The 19,619-nt window shown below is 34.6% G+C and overlaps 2 protein-coding genes across 3 annotated transcripts in view; one reads left to right on the top strand and one right to left on the bottom strand.

Annotated features, from left to right (window-relative positions):
- Nucleotides 1-112: 112 nt before the first annotated feature.
- LOC106615763 (calcyclin-binding protein) lies at nucleotides 113-1,301 on the bottom strand. The gene is made up of 3 exons (XM_014232095.3): nucleotides 1,141-1,301; nucleotides 916-1,085; nucleotides 113-788 (listed from the first exon to the last, which is right to left on the bottom strand). The coding sequence occupies exons 1-3, from the start codon at nucleotides 1,153-1,155 to the stop codon at nucleotides 302-304; spliced, it is 672 nt and encodes a 223-aa protein (XP_014087570.1). The 5' UTR covers nucleotides 1,156-1,301; the 3' UTR covers nucleotides 113-301.
- A 791-nt stretch (nucleotides 1,302-2,092) lies between these two features.
- The window catches only part of pigs (pickled eggs), a 119,253-nt gene continuing 101,726 nt past the window's right edge, over nucleotides 2,093-19,619 (top strand). Inside the window, exon 1 of one of the 2 annotated variants that reach the window (XM_036365610.2) lies at nucleotides 2,093-2,559. The gene's annotated coding sequence lies outside the window, so the exon portion shown is untranslated. Of the gene's footprint in view, nucleotides 2,560-4,457; nucleotides 5,062-19,619 lie in introns of those variants that run through there. The other variant, XM_036365609.2, reaches the window with a different exon arrangement.

Raw genomic sequence — 19,619 nt, 5'->3', positions numbered from 1 at the left:
CTTTGTACGAACTTCGTGGCAAACTTATCTTTTCAGGGTATCAAAATAATCATTCTACAAAAATTTTACCTTAAATCAAACCCTCACTGCAAAACAATAAAAACAACCGATATTTTATTCTTGGAATATCTGTTTCTATTATCACTTAAAATATTACAAAAAAATAAATATCTGTATACCAGTATGCTCTACAAAATATCGCAAATTAGAATGTATTGTTTCGTATTCGAAGTAACTATGAACTGCTTAATAAGAAACAAAAATTGTATGTGTAGTGTAAACATTTTTTGAACTTTTCAAACTACATTTCAGGCTCTTGCCCAAGGTGTGCTTTTTGTTGGCCTTCAGTCCACGCTTTAGCAATCATTTGTTTAGTTTTCGAATCTCCGCTGTTGTACATCTTCTTCATTATATTTACGAGCGCATTTTCCGGGTTGGCATCATCAGAGTTCTTAAATTCATCATCTAATTTCTGCTTCAGACGCTTTTGTATGGTAGTTAAGTGATCCCAGTGCTTGCCTTCATTGTTTTTCTTCATATAAATGGCCACCATGCCTTGTTTCACTTTGCGATAGCTCTTCTCCACATTGATGCTGTCGAGCAAGTTATTGATAGTCAATCCGTAATCTTTGCCATTCAGATCGCTAACATGCAAAACCATTGAATTTTCATTGAAGGTGGCGACAACGTTCGATTCGTCAATGTTTTGGACACCTTCCAACGTGACGAACAACTTTACAAACTTGTCACTTTGATCCCATGCATACTCATTCAATTCCACCAAATACCTGTGGGTGAATGCAAGAAAAAGATGATAAATAACATATGTGCACTTAGTATGTATGTACATTGTTCTAGGTGAACATATAGTATGGCGCGTAGATGTTTCTAGAAGCTCATAGGAAATGTGTTTACCTTTTTGGCGTTGCTCCGACTGCCTTTTTTTCTGCTGCAATTCGTTGTTTCATTTCTAAATTCACAATTTCCTTCTCAACCTCCGCTTTTGCTTGTAACAAAGTATTTCGCACTCTTGGACGTGTAGCCTCGCCGAGGAATCTACTTAACTCACCTGCGTCTTGTAGCAACTGTAGGAATATAACTTTGTAATATATGCAAATATTAATTAATTGAACAACTCACCTCTTCGAAAGACATTTTTAAAGTTAATTTATTACAATTTTATAATGGTAGCAATAGAATTTTAAAGTTGTAATTAGACTCTTGCAATAGATATCTCGATTTTAACCACTCTTTTCGATAATGCCGAACGTGTGAACTTGAAATAGGGTAACCAAAAGCAGAGAATGTTGATGACAATTCAACATTCTCTGCTAAAAGCAACTCAATGCTCACAGTGCTATTGAAACTGTATATTGTAGGTTTGCCACTTTGCTCAACATTGTTCGCAAGAAATTTAGGAAATGTTTTCACTACATATCGATAACTTTTCTAAGGAAAGGAGTTATGCTTTAAGAAAACTACATTATATTATAATATATTACGTGTTGTAACTATATTCATCATCGCTTGGGCGTATGTGATATTCAGGAAGTACTCATTTGTTTAAAAAAAAGATTTAATTTGATTTCATAATAATTTTGATTGCAAAATCTTTGAGAAATCCTCACAGGGATTTGCGTGGTTGATATCATGTAGCTTTTAAATATGGCAATAAAGTAGAAGAAATTCAAAAATAAATAAAACACTGATAAAGCACAAACAAAAATTTTGGGAAATAAACATTTGGAAGGCAGTGGTAAAATATACATGCGAACAGCTGTTGTTTAATGCTGCCATAAGTAGCTAATTGTATATGTTAATCAAATTCTTATACAATATTTGATAGCATTTTTCGCGTACAAAACAACTTATATTAACTGTTTTAGTATATGTTTTAGTATTTAATTATAAATGTGGACGTACACATTCAGTTTAAGAAAATACCCACTACCCATTATACCTCAATTGAGATTACCCTCTCTTATCTGCATCGGGGATTTTTATGTGCGCCGGCAACATTGCAGTCTGCCTAGACTTGCCGCAGCAGCGACGCGGCCTCATGTTGATCTTTGAATTTGCGTTTGAATATAACAAATGCGCTCGTCGTCGCGATTGTTAAACGTGATAGTGCGTCGCGAGGTTTCCGTCTTCGTCTCCGTTTGCGGTGTTTTGCATTTAAGTTTTGCGCCTGCCTTGTCGTTTCGTTTGGTGTTTTAAATAAAGTTTGATTTCAAGACGGCTTAAGGAGTTTTATAAAACTGCCTTGCAAATTGATTTCGTTGTGATTTCTCAAGTGGATTTGGCAGTGATCACTCTGTGTGAAGTACGCAAAATAAAACGCTACACAATTTTAAAATTAATCCCAAGAAATTGTATGTGTGCGAATAGTGTTCAAATTAAGTGAAATATTTCTTGCAAAAATTTGTAAAGATTTTTTTGTTAATTCAAACATTTGCGGAAACGGAAAGTGTTTTTCAGCGCAGCAACACTTACACACACACATAGGCAGGCTGACAGACAGCGCCTGAAAGTGATAAAGGAAACGGAGGAAGAGAAAAGGTTTGTCAAAACAAAAGTTACAATAATGATATGCTTACTAATTAACACGTTAACACATACATAGCATACATACTTACATATGTATATGTGTGTGGGTGTCATCTGTATATTTGAGGGAATGTGTTTGTAAGAACGAGTGTGCAATAACTCGTTCGCTCGATTAATTTGCTAACATTTCTTATCAACAGTGTGTTTTTGTCGCGACTCTGTAGCTTATTGGAAAAGGGAATGAGTACACCACCAATGAAATAACAACAACACCGATTAGAACAGTTGTTCGGCGTTCAAAAATTAATCATGTTTTCTGTCAGTGTGTCATTGTCGCTGTTTATCGTTTTATTTTTACATTTCTTGCTGAGCACATATTAAACACTATAATTTTTAGGAACTGTGCAACTTATTAAGCAAAAAATTATAAAATAAAAATAAAAAACGATTACGCTTAGACTGCAGCTGAAAGTAGAGGTTGTAAAATTTATGTGCCTGCCGACGATTTACTTACCGTGCATTAAAAAAGTATGTTGTTTGACACGAATTTTTAGAAATATCATATTTTGAAAAAAGTACATTATATATACATATAATATACTTGTATGTAAACATATTTGTAGCAATGTTAAAATATCTCGATTTTAAAGTTGATTTTTGTTGAGCTTGCCATTTGTAATTATTTTTAAAATCTAGGCCTATCCCTTATCTCTCTTTTGGCTTATATTAGCGGAAGGATTCGGTAATTTTTTTTTGTTATTAAATCGTTATTTTTTTTATTAACATTAAAATAAATTAATTAAACTGACACAAAGGTTCTTTAAACTGTTATAAAGAAGATTCTATATTTTAATGCAGAAAGTAGTGTTGGGCGAAAAAACTGAGGTTATCCCGGTACTGGATCGGCCAAGGTTATTTTAATTTTTTTTTGAAAAAATATTTTACGGATTATGGGGGATTGAAAAGTTTTTTTTTTAATTCATTTGATATTTTTTTCGAAGTTTTTGCTAAATTTTGCAAGCATTCTTTTTAAAGTTTTCGGTTTTTTTGTTGTTGGTTTTTATTTGAATTTCCGTTTAAACAGACATATTGGCAATTGTTTTTTATCATATGAAGAACCTCTGTATAAATGACCTAAACGGTAGTATAGCCTCGGTTGTCACTCCGCCACTGCATCTGAACATATTTTATTTTGAGGGTGGCTATATTCCATCAGTTTGGTAGGTAGTTTGCTATTGTATATATAATATTAAATGAAGTGATTTTGACTATAATTAATTTGTCAAAATATATTTATAACAAATGGAAATACGCTTTAAAAAATGTATATGAAGGAACATACTTTTTGTGGGCTTTCGTATTTTTACTCTGCTGAAACAAAGAAAAAATTTTTCTCCAACTCAAAGGTGTTATAATTAAAACTTGTACTGGTACTTTAATGATTTTATAAAAATGAGATTCTACTAAAAAAGAACTATGGAAAAATTGTCTCTCTAATACGTACTTTGTGAGTGTACCTAGCAAATTTTCTGTTGAAAAGGTTAATGTGGAAGTTGAAATCAACTACTAAAAGGTGAACGTAAAGACCATACACACTGTTGTATGAACCACCCCTCGATGCATGCGCATTGCGTAAACGTGTTCTCTCTTGCAGAACATTAAATGAAAATCTCCAAAAACGCGCCCTCTGACAGCTGTCAACCCCACAAATCAGCTGAGCTTGTTTACCGAGCTAAATACATTTGTGAGCAGTAGCCGCTGCAGAGGCGCTCACGGCCAGCCTTGTAGAGATTCAATCGAGGCCGCGGCCGCCGTCACTCCGTCAAAGCGCTCGCATTCCTTGTGTGCCTATGCAATTATCAGTGTTTTCCTTTATGTTTTCGGTTTGCGTACCTTTAGAAAAGTAAAACAACAACCAGAGAACGACCACCGCTAGATTAAAGACGACTACGGCACTTTTGCTGGAGAGTTTGCAATATTCTGCGATGCGATAACGACGTGTGCGGAAGTTTTGTTCATAATTTTCGGTTTTTTGTGCCACCACTAGCGCTTAAGTGTATTTCTCGTGTATTGCTAAATTATTGCGTATACGTAAACACATACATATGTATATTGGATTTGTGTAAACTTTCCTGAATAGTGCGTACATTTTCTTCCGTCGCAACCGCAGTTTTGCTAAATGCTTCCGTTCGTTTTGTGATTGCATTGTTGTTATTGTTGTGGAAAATCTATTGATTCTAAAAATGCCTTAATGATTAGCCGCTCGGATTGTTGTGATTGAAAAGTGCAATGCTTGGGAAATTTAGTGTTTATGAAATACATATTTACATGTGAGAGGGTAGTGTGTGAGAATGTGCGTAGAAATTCCTGTCAATGCTTTTGTGTGAATGAAAAAAAATATTTGTACATACATATATGCTTATGTATGTGTGTTTATCAAGCGTTGCTTTTTTAATAATTTATGCGAAATAGCTCTTTCAATCTGCGGCTGGGAAATGTTTTCACAGACCTATGGTATGTAAATTTGTATTTAAATGAAAGTATGTATGTGTAGACATACGTATGTATGTAAGAATGTAGATAAGTATGTGTAAAAAAGTAAAAAAATAAGCAATATGTCACAAGTTACACATGAGCTTATCACGCCAATACTATTTGCACAAATAGTATATATGTACATATGCCAGAAGATAGCGTAATGTCGGTTTCGTGCGTCTTGTAGGGGTCGGGGGACGACTATGTAGTTCGGCGAAAAAGTGTCTGGCAACTGTCGATTGGTTTTTATCGCTACTGTTTGGCATCGAAAAAGTAGCAAAAAGTCCGCAAATAAGGAGGGTATTGATAAAATAATCTTTTATGTACATTCTTATATATATTCTCATATATGTATAAGTATGTAATTTTAAAAGTGTTTATAATATAATGTTATCTAAGAAGCAGCTGTAACTCCTTAAAGTGAATCCGTATACAAACAAAAAAAAATAAATTACTTTGAATTACAAATTAATTATAAAAAAATTCGATAAAAATGTTTAAATATGCATGGGTATGTATGTATGTACATATGTACATATAAATATAAAGAAATACTTTTAATTATTACTTAAGCAATTATCAAAAATGGTATTATTATATGTAGTTAGTCTCTTCCTCGATTAAAGGGCAAACAATGAATCAAGCTAATAGACGGGCGTGTCTGCTTGCCATTTATTTCTTTTCATGCAATAAATATGCACATAAGTATGCATGAACCCATTTTTAAAAAATAAAATTCACTGAAATGTTATTTTGAAAAACGTTATTTTTCGTACATACATATGTACGTACATATAAATATATGCATATATGTATCTACATATATTATATAATCTGAAAAATTCGTTTCGTACAAATTTTATTTTTTTTTGAAAAAAAATCATTGCGCTATTTTTCATAAAGAGTTAAAAAAATAATTTCGAATTTTCTAATGCATTTAATTATCGAAAAATAAAATTTCAATAAACACATTAAAAAATCTCAAATTTCTCTGGCAATCCTTGCGCGGATGTTATCAACCCTTTTAATGGGTTATATCCATTTGTGAATCTTTGAAATACTTTATTTTTACATTACAAATACATTAGTTTTTTAACTTAGTGTTATCGCCTCTCAAACGCGTTTTACTCAAAACGTTGTTTTCAAAGTCGGTGTGGAAAATTTGTTCGAAACGACTGTATTGTTCGGTTTAAAATTTTCCCACGATCTTCCAGATATATTTCTCAGAAAAAGATCGACGGACTAAGATTGTACAATAGATAATAATTTTAATTTTTTAAGTCACTCTGAAGTGTAAAATTATGCCATTTTGTCAGAATAAAAATTTTGGCTATTTCTTCGATCATAACCTGTATTTATCTATAGTAATACTATTTTTTTGTGGTTTTTGGATTTGAGATAATTTAAAACAGAAAACTCTGCCTCACCGCCAGACACTTTTTTAAGGAGTTTCTCCAGGAAGTCGGCTACGGTTTCAATCCAAAATTTTTCAAAATGAATCACCCAAAAAAACAATCACAAAAAAATGCGTATTTTCCCCTTAAATGGAATATTGTATCTTCTGTTGCCGAAAACTAATTTTTGATGTTCGAGGCACACAGTTTACTTTCTTTCTCTTACTATGGAATGTTCTTGCAAGGCCGTGACACAAAGAAATTTGAAGAAATAAAAGTTGTTCTAGGCTTCTTTAATCTTTTCCATATTTTTTTATTTTCTTATTCAGATCGAGTGCATTCGGCTGCTCAATACTTCATATCCATAAACTCTATATACATTTATATAACAATTTTGGTCTTGACATCAACGAAAAACGTGTTCTGCTTAATATCAAGCGTGATTCATACGAGTAGGGCCGTAAAATTCGCAAACAAAAAGTAAATACAAATATGTAAGTATGATATTAGTTCTCGAACAGAATATACATATGTACATACTTGTATGTATGTATGTTTATCTATGGCATGTATTCGTGCGTACATATTTTATGCATTAATATTGTATGTAGATATGTATGTACATACATATATCTTTATTTGACAGCGATTTGTCATGCCACCACGTCCGTCGATTCTTGCTGCAAACTTTGTTTTCTATAAAAAAAAAAAATGTCAAGCAAAACACAAGAGATTCTTTGTCGGCACTACCGAAGAGGTGTCGGAGACCAAAGGAACTCCCGTCGAAACAATAACGACATGAAAATTTACCACAGTGGCACTGTTGAGTCATTTCCACGAAAAACCGAAAACATTCATATATATGTGCGTGTGTCTTTATGTACTATTGTATACCTTTGGTAGTGTGTACATTCGTGCCACGGCTGCCGTTTCCAGGTTTCACGTTCTGTTTTCCACGTGTGCGCACTTTTCACAATTCATTCGCATGTCTGCAGAATAAATAATTCCCTAATGACTAAAAGGAGTTGAGAGTTTGAGTTGCGGCGGTCATTGATTTTTCCAAAACCATTTATGGGTAGGGTGGAAATATATGTTTATTTACATAAGGAAGCTTGTGAAGAGCTAGACTTTATTAGAAAGGGTAGATATAATACTTAGCCAAACGCAATAAGGAAGCGGTTGAGCAGGCTGTTTTGAAAGGCTGGATAGTTTGCACCTATTAGCGTTGCACTCTCATATTTGTGGTCTTAAACCGATAATGACTAAGGTTAGTCAAGAAATTTTTAGGGTCAAGTGGTTGAAATGTAAATACTTAAAACACTTTATGAGTTCAAGGTTTTACATAATCTACCGAGAGATGAACATGAACTAAGTAAAGAGTGGTTCTGATGATTCTTGATGAAATATTTTTACCAACACTTTTTGCTAGTATTTTGGAGAGCATATTATGCTTGGAGATTTAACCAGAAATCTATAATTGAGAATACAAAACAATCAGCTGTTCGAGAAGTGCTCGAATTCCCGCTATTACCTTTTTTAGACAATTTTTCACTTTGCGGCCGAAAAGTAGACATGATTCCGAAAATTTGTTGCCGACCGATTTTAATTGCTGCTGATTGTCCTGCACCCGAAAGTTGGTGAATCGGCGAACAAGTCATATAGCGTTTTGGGGAGTTTAATTTAATCGCAATACAGTCACAATGGGTTGATGGTGTGAGGCCGTGTGTAAAAATAAATATATCATGCGAATGCATTGAAACCCTCTCACGAACTGAAGCACAAAAAAATGAGGGAAATTGCATGGCAAATCTTCATATTAGCGTTAAAGAGATTTTAATAACTTTAGTAGTTCGGCTCCACACATTTAGAAAGATGTTAATATAAGTTGCGCCGAAAATATAAGGTTGATTAAGGTTATGATTCAAAAAGGATTCTATATTGATGTCAATAATAAAGACTTAAGGGAAAACTTTAAAGTTGAATTCTTAGTAGTTGTATTACCATCTTGCGCGCGTCTACAACTGTTCCGAGAAACGAATTTATGCGTTTTGAAGTCTACACAGATTGCTTCGTAATAATAACGGGGTTTCTCTCATTCTAATATGAACTAGTGCAATAATGCAAACAGCTGGTAATAACAACATTCTATACCACAATTTTCCAATTTTTGTCAATTTTTATCTCTAGAATTAGTATAAGATTAGATGAAGAATGTTACTCCCCCACTGACAAAGAACACAGTTTAGCTTGAGATAAATTATCTTCCATCGTCAAGTTCAACGCCTGCATGCAACATAGCTATGCTCAACTCACTTACAGACGTAAATATTCCCAAGCAATCTATTAATACTGCACTTCGTGTCGTGGTCTCCTCAAAGACTGTGCGTAATTTTCTTTGTTTATTGATTTGAAAATTTCGATGAAATCGCTGGAGTTCGTGTTGCTTAATCGATTTTTCAATTATTTCAGCATTCGGAAACAAAGAAAATGCACGCGCTCATAAAGAAAACTGACTAATCAACAGTGAATTAACAAGAAAAAGTTTGCCACGTAATTTTCCTTCTCTCCCTTCGAAATTCTTAGTCATGACATCATTTCTGATTACATGAAGCACTTGAACTATTGAGTTCCAACACTTTCATGACCAACCGCATTGGTCGCCGCTTGGCAGCCATAAATAAATAATGTAAAATGTATCAAAAAAAGTTTCAGGCAGACGGACACAGTGGCAGTCAATTAATTAGAACACACAAGGCCATTGTCGCTGCTACTAAAAGAAATAAAAAGAATTGGAGATACAAAGGAAAAGTTAATAAAAATTTCAAAAAAATAATAGTGCAGAAAAAAAACTGGAAAACCGCATGTCAAACAATAAATTGTCAACAAACGGCTTAATTGTCATTGCCAGCAACAATTGCAGATTCTAACACATGTGCGCTTGTGGGATGCGAGCTGCGCGGTGGCCTGACAAAGAGAAAAAACTCACCACTATTTGACATCTTATTTTGGTCGTTCGTTAAACAGACGCCCATTATTTGACTTGTATTGTCACTCCAAAAATCTGTTGACTCGTCAAAATGTTCTACTCGTGTGTGTTCGTTTGTGAATTGTCTGAAATTAACGAGTGTTTAAGTGGCGTCTGCGGTCTTCCACATACTCAGACATATGTGTGTTATTATTTCAATCGGTGTGTTGCAACATTGCCATACAAATAATTTATTATCGAATAGGCCTTCACATATGTAACAATTGCCCAACTTTATGTTTTCATTAACTCTGTCAACCGATCGCTAGCATTTGTGGCATGCTGGTTTTCAAAACCTAAATACCGCAGCGGCAAATTTCGGGCATTTTGCCATTTTTTGTCAATTTGCATCCGAAATTCTTGACCTACAACACTGCGATACGTCATTTTGTTAATTTTTCTTCCTCTTTTTTTTGTGAGAGATTGTGTGTGGGTGTGGAATTTCGCACACTCATTTATTTGCCGGCACTGGTATATGTTTGCGCTCATCAAAAGCGACGTTGCTATGCGCTACTCAACAAAATGTCCACACAGAATATGATTCATACGGATATAATAAATATATAGGTCGGCCTCTGGTATGATTGCTTTGAGTCAGTGCCATTAAATTCAAATGAAATTAGTTGCTCTCAGCGTTAATTTAGTGGCTTGCTTGAGGAAGAATATTTTTGCTTTGTGCCGAAAGCAGTGCATAATTTTTGGAATGCATCTACTCATCTTCTTATAATAAAAAATGTGATAAAGGTTTGTTTTCAAGCCTAATGACATAATAAAGACTCTTCACAGATTTCAAACTTTCTTCGAACATTTGGGGAATTTTCTACTTACTAAGGACCGACCTCAGTTCGAAATTCCGTTTATTTTTCCCTACTTATAATTATAGAATTTTTAGTATTGAACACGTTGTGTTATTTGCGACTCAATTTATTATTACAATGACAAAAGGCGAAAATATAACTCCGTTCTTGAATTACTAAGATGTTTTCAAAAAGGGTAGTCAATTTTGAGTTTGAAAATAAGTAAATTAAGTGTTACCGCAATTCCAACTAAAGGAACCTGAGTAAACTCTCTTTTTTACCACATATCTCCAGCTACAGCTCTTTTCTATTGCATGTAGCGTCAGATTATTTTTGTTGAACTATTCTTCAGAAAGCCATTTTTTTTCCATGTTGCAGAAACTACAAGTCATTGGCTTTCATACTCGCCAAAATACTCGGAGAGTGCCAAAAATCTACGTTCATTAGTCGAATAGACTGACATTGCCAAAAAAAGATAGAATAACAAGTAGTTGTAGATAACTTTGTACTTGATTTCACACGTAAATGAACGGAGGAGAGCTCAAATTTAGCGAGCAGAGAAGTAACGTATAAAGAAAGACTACTTTTTTTCTTAAAAATCTAACGATATTTTCTGCACTAATCCCTCTCACCTGAAAATCAGTAAATAATTCATGCAACCAAGACATTAATGTGCAAGAAGTAGTCGCATTAAATGCATAAATTGCCGGAGGCTTAACGTCTTTTGCCGACAACTCTTTACAAATTCCGGAACTGTCACACGTAATTCACTTGCACTTGCAAAATTATAATGTCATACAGGCGAAAAAAAGTCGCAAAAGAGCACACACATATATACACGAATATTTTGCATGTTTTCATGATTTGTGGATATGAATTATCGAAGCACTGTGAGTGAGTTGTATGCTCTTAAGACGCTGCAAGAGATTTATAACGGTGTCTCCGCGCAAAGGCACAGTTGTTGGTAATAGAATTTATGAAGTGAAAAACTTCTCAAACACACGCGCACACACTGTTAAGCACACATATGCCAGCATAGGTTTGTGTATGAAATTGAACCACCACCCAGTGAAGCATCCCACCACAACGCTTTGTGTGCGACATTAAGCCGCATAAACGTCAACGGCAAACATGAAAATTTTATGAACATAATTTTCATGCGATTCATTGCCCAAAGGCCATTAATTAAACAGAAGCAACATGCCACAAACGCAACGCGCCTTGCAACTGCGTGTACCAGCAGCACGTGGCCGCAGCTTCCTTCGGCGCATTGCCTAGCAATACTTGTAGATATCCCATTCACGAATGCACCACCAGCGTCAGCACCCCCGAGACTGCGCTTCTGTTCCTGCCGAAGTTTGAGCTCCCTATGTGTATGTACATATGTGTTTGTTCTTCTGCTTACTTAACGTCACTTATTTTGGGCATTTCTAATTTTAACGCGACGTTGCATTGAAAATTCGCTCAACCAGCCCTCACGTCAAGCACAGAGCTGTGCCTACAAATGTAAATAAATGCACTGTATCACACACACGCACACGTGAATATCTATGTACTCGTATATAAAATTAGGAATTTCAAACTTTCCTATTTAATAAAGAGGTGTGCTTCTTCGTGGTTGCTGAAATGGAATTTCCAATTTGTGTCGCTTCGGAGAGATTCTTCGTTGTGCTTTGCACATAAAAATGTCTATTTTCAATTTAAAGCAACATCCATTTTATTACACAAAACATAAATTTTCCGTTAAATTCAATTATAGGCGTGCAGTCTTTTGTTCTTTAGAAAGAAATTAGAGAAGTTTTGGGTGAACTTAGGGTTAAACAGTATCACTTTAAATAAAAAATATATAGACTGTTGTTTTCAAAAAATTGCTGTATTTAGGTATCATTTTGCTTCTGGGTACGAAAGTTAAATCCTGTGCAGACTTAAGTCACGACTGAAAGTGACGAAACTTCAGACGAACTTTTCAACATATTTGTTAAAAGTCGACCGCGCAATGACAGATACCATAATTTGTCGAAGGGAAACACTTATTTTTCTGGAAAATCACTGCTAACGGTCTAAGATCAACAATTCATGGGCATTTATGAAAAATGAACAGCTTTAATGCAGACAGCCTAATAAAAAATGTTATAGCCAGACACAGAAAAATTGCCTCTAATACGGATATTTTATATCATAGGTATAAATATAGAAGCGCATATTTTAGGTAGAGTTCGTGATTAGAGAGGGCACTCCACCGCCGCACATTTATTGTTGTAATAGAAATTCTTTTAATTTAACCCGCTTCCTGATACAAATGAGTTTTAAATAGGTCCGAGAACCTTTCTACGACTACATCTATGAGCAGTGAGTTCCTCGCGAAGTGTTGTTTAAAATCTTGCTCGTCCATTTTAACGTCTCTGTATGATAATGTTAGGTAAAATTAAGATAGATGCTTTATGGTTTGTGACAAAATATTTGCACGATTCGCAAACTACTCACACGCCTTCGTGTAGTCTGTAGTATGTCTCTTAAGTTGAGGTCGCACATGCGTGCTCTAAATTCACCTTACAATTCACCTAACCATCGGCGACGCTAAAAGTGTTAGCTCTTAACCGCAAAATCATCGATGTTTTTCGCTCATTTCATGTGTAAACGCTGGCAATTGACCAACTAATTAACGCCACGAAATAGATATAACCATGGCCAATGACCGAGTTACGTACATGCCCGCTCGTGTATATTTAATAAACGGCAACTTGCACGGAAACGCAATAGTGCTTGAGTGTGACAACACGCAACACAGCAACAACTTCGTGGCCACTAAATCAATACGAGTACTCATAATACTCTGTACTCGCAATAATAATATCGAATGCATTCGTATAAGCTGCCGCAAATGTTTAATAAAGAGGTTTTAATTTACGGGCATTAAATCAGCACTCCATCCGTTGTTGTTGGTGCATCTTTTTGCGTTTTCGCGTGCGCCTATATTGGGTTTCAATCAATCGTTGTTGTCGTCATTTTTATCAGTGGACGCGATCGCGTCACTTAGACGAGCATGAGTACGAGAACAAAACAACGCCGACTAAGTGCGTGCTCAGATTACCAAATGCCGAAAAAGTGGAGTGCACGAGTTGTGGTGGCGGGCGGCGATCGATCGATCGGTCACTTATTGACGCCACGACGCATAGCAAAATTCGATTTGTTTTGGAAAATATGTAGGCACAATAAAATAAATTCATAATGCTTATTTTATTATATATATATACCTATATATATATAATATATGTATATAAATACATATAGTGTGTTTAAATATGTGTGATGATTTTGCAATCGCTTAATTGAAGGTCCGTTAAGTGTTTTATTGATAGCCAACGCTTCTTCCATTAAATAGTATGTATTAATTTGTTACATCAGCCTTTCAAAATATCAACCGAAATAATTGAAATCGTGAAAATGCCTATTAATTAAATATTTTCCTTTTAAGGAAACGGAAATTTCGAGCTTTTTACAAGTGGGCAATTTATTGGGTGCGCTGACCAATTCGCTATGGTAGGGCATGACAACGGCAATTAATTGTAACACGATCAATGATAAACGTGCGTTTAGGAATTTTTATTTTATTCGCTTAGACTTCTGGAATTTTAATTAATTTTTGGGCTCGATTGTGGAAAACAATTCTATTAAAGATTAAACGTGCGCCAAGGTTGCTACCAAATTTACTGCTACAACTTGACAGAACTGACAATAAATTTAATTATAACGGTAGTTCGTGTTGGTTGTCTTAAGTTATTTTGTTATATTGAGCGCTTCTATCGTAGTTAGCCTTCTTGTTTAATTGGTACAAAAGAGATAGAAACAGAAAGGAAGATACAGAGGGAGTTAGTAAATATTTGGACGTGAACATAACGAGATCAGTAAAAGCAAGGCATATTAAGATAAAAAGCTACCATAAAAGGTTCAGTTCCTTCATGATATTGTTTTCTATGAGATCTATCCGGAGCTAGACAGTGCAGATAGGACGTGAATAACGCATTTAGACTTCAATGGTTTTTCCAAGGCAAAAACTCTTAACGAATTTTCTACGAGGCTCTTGTCTCACTTTGAATTTTCTTGAATATTAATTTTCTAAAGCCTTACTGCCGATGTGTAGAATACTGTAAGGGCTTGAATTGCACGTGACCAAAATTATATTAGAATACTTTGCGGTTGCTCTCTGCAGACAATAGCCGATATCGGAGTATATAACTATATGACATGAAAATTCTTTTCATAGTTCCAATACCTATTAGGAAAGGTCTTAAAGCTTGCAACTTGTTTGTGTATGGAAACACCAATGCCTTCAGCAAAATCTCTCTCTAAAAAGCTCGTACAGACGTCTAGTAAAGACAAATATGTATATATATATAAAGTATAAATATATATAAATAGTCATCGATTTAGCCATCGGCGTTTGTCTGTTTGTTGTATATACGCGAACTAGCCCCTCTGTTTTTAAGATATCAATCTGAAATTTTGCACACGTCTTTTTCTCTACAAGACGCTGCTCATGTGTTGGAATCGTCAATATTGGACCTGACCGATCAAAGTCAAGTACCTGAATGGAAAATATTTTTATTTGACAAGATATCTTCACAAAATTTGGCATACATTATTGTTCCGATCGGTACGTTTATGCTATAGCAAATGTACCTGTGAAGGGCATTATAGTTTCGGTGTAGCTGAAGTAGATGTTTTTGCTTGTTTTTATTAGAAAACCGAACTGGGCATAGCATATTGGTGAAAACTGCTCGCCATAAAAACAAATAAATATATGTATGTACACTGCTTTACAAATGTGGTTACATACAAATGTTTTGTTTTGATATTGTCATTTAAAGAGTATGCATGTTTTCCCTCGCCTTCCGCCGCGTGTTAACCTAAATTCAGCGATGCTGCCACACTTCTACTCTGCCTAACAAACATATGCATACGTGTATATACAAATGTATGTATGCAAATACGAGCTTAGCATTTGAAATGTCTACTTGAACTTGTGCGACTGAATCCACAAATCACACATTAGCATCTTTGCCAACTTCGCCGGCATGCGTGACTTTGGCACTCACTTTGCATGCGGTCGACAGTATTAATTGCCGGTATGTATGTACATATGTAATTGCTTGTTGCTGGATTGTCGGTATAGTTGCCTGCTGAGGATGCACTCAACATATTCGTCAAAGATTGCGATCATGCTAAACGCCAATATCCGGCACTTTAGTGTATTTATCGGTCTGCAAAACCAACTAGCGGCTGATCATACGGCTGTCTAGTATGACTCTAGCTCTGCCTGTTTGTCTAGCACGTTTCATTAGCTATCTCTGCGGTCGGTAAAATACGACTTCGTTGCGACGAACGTCACATTGGTCGCATGTCTGTCGCATGCTCTTTTCATTCCATTGCCTCGACCGCAGATCGAAGATGCGCATATCCTCTGCTGTGGTTTGTTTGTCTGTTGTTGTTGCCGCAAATCACCAAAGTCGATCTTGCAATTCAACGTACACGCACATTAGTATAATTTCGTATTATTATCTCTTTATGCCGCCCATTCGCACACGCATTTGCTTTGTTTTGCTTCAACAACATTTTATTGGTAGTTAATGTCTGTCCGATTCTGTCTACAGTTCCATGGCAGACTACTCGTGTGTTGTTGGTTAAGTCGTATTCGATAAGGTTAATGGGGTAGTGGGGAGTTAGTCGTTTAGTCTTTGGTTGTAAGTTTTCATATGTTCGTAAATTCAATTTTGACTGAATCATCAGACTGTTCTGTGATGCCAAAAATTCTGAGGTAATCGTTATTGTGGCTAACGTCTATTTATACGACCCAATCCAAAAGAAAAGTTTGTAAAAACATATAACTTCTACTCCCTTACTAAATTCTTCAACTCTCTTAAGTAGCCACAGTTCCAGAAAAGTTAAGTTCTTTGACGATTTGTTGGTGTGATCGTTGTTCGTGTCTGCGGCACTACCCCTTAGCTGCATACTACAATACTTTGAATCAAGATCCACTTCTTCACTTATAATGAAACACATCTATAGCCTCAGTTCCTGTGCATCTACTAGTACTATGTATTTTATGGGGCTTCCAAATATGGTGTTTCGACTAATTCAGAACTTCCTAAAATACGTTATAAAATCGATGATATTGGCGAAGAAAAACGATGGTATGATGGCTACCAAACACAATCTTAATAACTATTACCTCTCTTCAATTCTCCAAACCTTGCTGGCTGACGAATCGAACCAACATCTGGTATAAAACGAATCTACTTGCTTAATAGCGAAATAGAATATCAATAAGTTTTGCCACTTTAATAGGGTATCCTCATATTCTCTGATATATAATATAATTTATCTGAATAATTTGGTTGTTTTTCTAGTTATACATTTTTTTAGAAGAGAGTAGAGCTCAAGCTTATTGAGCAAAAAGGAAGAGAATCGTAGAGTGCTGTAGAATTTGTTAATAACTTCTCTTCCCATCTTTTTTTAAGATTTTGTTGTTGTTATTTCTACTTTCATGCGGCAAGCATTTTATTGCCAAATATAAATATTAACATGTGTAGACGTACATAAGACGATAGTGAAATCAAAATTTGATAATTTTTTTGCTACGAAATTGAAAAAGCGTAAGAACTAATAAAAAGTGCCCCTGAAAGTGGCCGAAGAAACTATCAATAATGATTTTTTATTTCTTTTTTATCGCACGACGATTTCATTGTTAGATAACTAAAAGATCAGTTATTGAATTTCAGCGTTTTTATCTGCTTTTTGAGTAAACAAATATAATTACAGCAACAAAAAAGGTAGGTGTTAATATGTAATAACTTTTACATATCGTACATTTGTACTTGTTATAAATTGAATACATACAGACATGGATGTGTATATAACATATGTCATACATACATATGTACAAGTGTTTGTATCACTTCACACCTGTTATTACCTTTTAAACCATTGTTAAGGCATATTTTGGCGCCTTCAACTCCACACTACAATCGAGAGGTGTAAAGAGCAAACAAACAGTTGCATTCGTTCGTTGCGTCGCTTACATATACACACAAGTACATGCATGTATTTGTATAGTGAGTGATCAATCGTTTAGCAACCTATGTAAATAAATGTGTATCTCGTTTACCATTAGGTGGGTGACTCTTTGACCGCAATTCAGCTGTTATCGTAAGCGAGTTCTTACAGCCCTATTTATGCCAACCGACAGTTTTAGATAACAACAATATACGACTATTTGCAGTTAGATAAATACTTATATACTATATTTGTATATATATTTGTATTTATAAAAGTAAACTTAACAGCAAAGCGAATTGAACACATAATACCTTGCCTCAGTTATTAAATACTAATAAATGTGTCGCAGATCGCAGAGTTGTCATGTCATCCATAGTGGTTTCAGTGTCTCCACATTCGGTTTTATCAATTTGGGCTAAGCGTTTTACTTGCGGTAGCAGTTAAAAAGTACTGTTGATTGCCCAAATGCTGTACACATAGGTTAGTAAATGAAAAAAGAAAATCAAAAAAATCAAAAAAATGAGTACTGAATCGCATTGAGGTTAGTATCATAGTGGTTTTTGGGCAGAGGGATAGTAACGGTGCTGATAGCTGTTGTACCTTAGCTTTGTAGAATTGTTATTACTCATCGTTAGAAATGTTTACACTCAAAGTGTAGTATAAAAGTAAAATATTTGAAAATTATAAAAAATTTCAAAGCAAACGTACTCTGGTGGCCATGGTTGGCTTTGAAGGTCGTTTCTACATATAACTAAACTGTAAGGATTTTATTGTGGATTACATATTTTGAAAATGTTGATATTTGTTTACATAGAGTTTAAGTGAGTTAAATACAAAAATTATTTTTGTATTTATTTATATATTACATTTGTAAGTCTTAGTTGTTTCATAAAGTGAGTGTGAAAATTATTTCCTTTATTTACTTTTGTAAATGTTCTCTGGCAAGCTCTAAAATATTTTTAAAAATACAAACACATACATCCAATATTTTTATTGAAAATATATGTAATATTTAAGTTTTACTAGTTCCAATATCTGATTATATTTTTAATATGGAAATTATAATATTAACTTTGACAATTTGTTCTGCGAGTAACGAAAGAATTTCTCTTTATCAGGACTTACATATGCATAATATGTACCTTTGATACAAGTTTTCACAAAAGTTATAAAAAAGTGTAATTACTTACTCGTATATATGCGAACTTTTCACCGATGTTTTCTAAATATTCCTTTTGAGTCGAATATATCGTGATCTGATTGGGATTGCGCGTAATGAATTAAATATCTCTTTTGCCTGCTCGCAAATTTGGTTTCTTAGATATTAATTAATTATATCACACGATGAACTCTTATTTAGATCAACTCTAAATGACAGAAAATTTTGTTCAATGGAGAATAGATGTGATTCAAGAGCGAATTTGTGAAATAGTAATGCTGGTATCCTGTGATTGAAAGTCATCCCTGTTGAGAGACCCCATGTGCCTGTTGAAACAAATTTTTTCACTCGCTATGTCTCCAAGAAAAGTGTAGAATATACTTGTACGGACATATGTATACCTGTTTAACGTTTCCAAATATCGACAGTCGCGATCACATACTCATTTTATTGAAACGATAAGAACAGCTTCTAAGATCGATTGTAAGAATCGAAAAAGTAAATATACATACATACATATGTAGATCTACCGCTACTTTTCTTAGTTTGATAAAAAAACATATTACATTTACATACTTATGAATAAGTATATATAAAAAAGTAAGCGATTTAGACAAATGACTTTAAAAGTGAGTATCTGCATACATACATACAAAATTAACGGTTTCGCAGAGGTCATTGATTCAAACAGTCAACGCCTCTTGGCGAAACTTTCTATAGACATTAATATGAGAAATATGGGGTTTCAGTTGTTAATGGTCACAAATTGTCAACAACAAAAGAGAACTAAACGAGAAACAACAACAACAACTGAAGCACAATGCAAAGCAGCAACAGCGTTAAACAAATTTAGTGGCTGATTGACATATGAGCGTGTTTGACGCTTGCCTGCAGACCCCAAGTTCAGCGCTTGAACTTCGAATTGCCTCGCATTACAAAGGAGAGGCGCTGTAAGCCGAACTGTAAACAAAGTATAAAGAAAAATATGTGATTAGCAAAATTATTTTGTACAAAAGCGATTAGGAATTAACGCTAAGCCCACGAAAACCACAAAACAACAAGAAAGGAGGAAAGAATATTAAAATAAAAGAAAAATGTGCACATAA

This window comes from Bactrocera oleae, chromosome 5 (assembly GCF_042242935.1).
Source record: "Bactrocera oleae isolate idBacOlea1 chromosome 5, idBacOlea1, whole genome shotgun sequence".
Taxonomy (NCBI): domain Eukaryota; kingdom Metazoa; phylum Arthropoda; class Insecta; order Diptera; family Tephritidae; genus Bactrocera; species Bactrocera oleae.
Note: the sequence above shows the minus strand (reverse complement) of the source record. Positions and strands in the feature narration are given on the sequence as shown.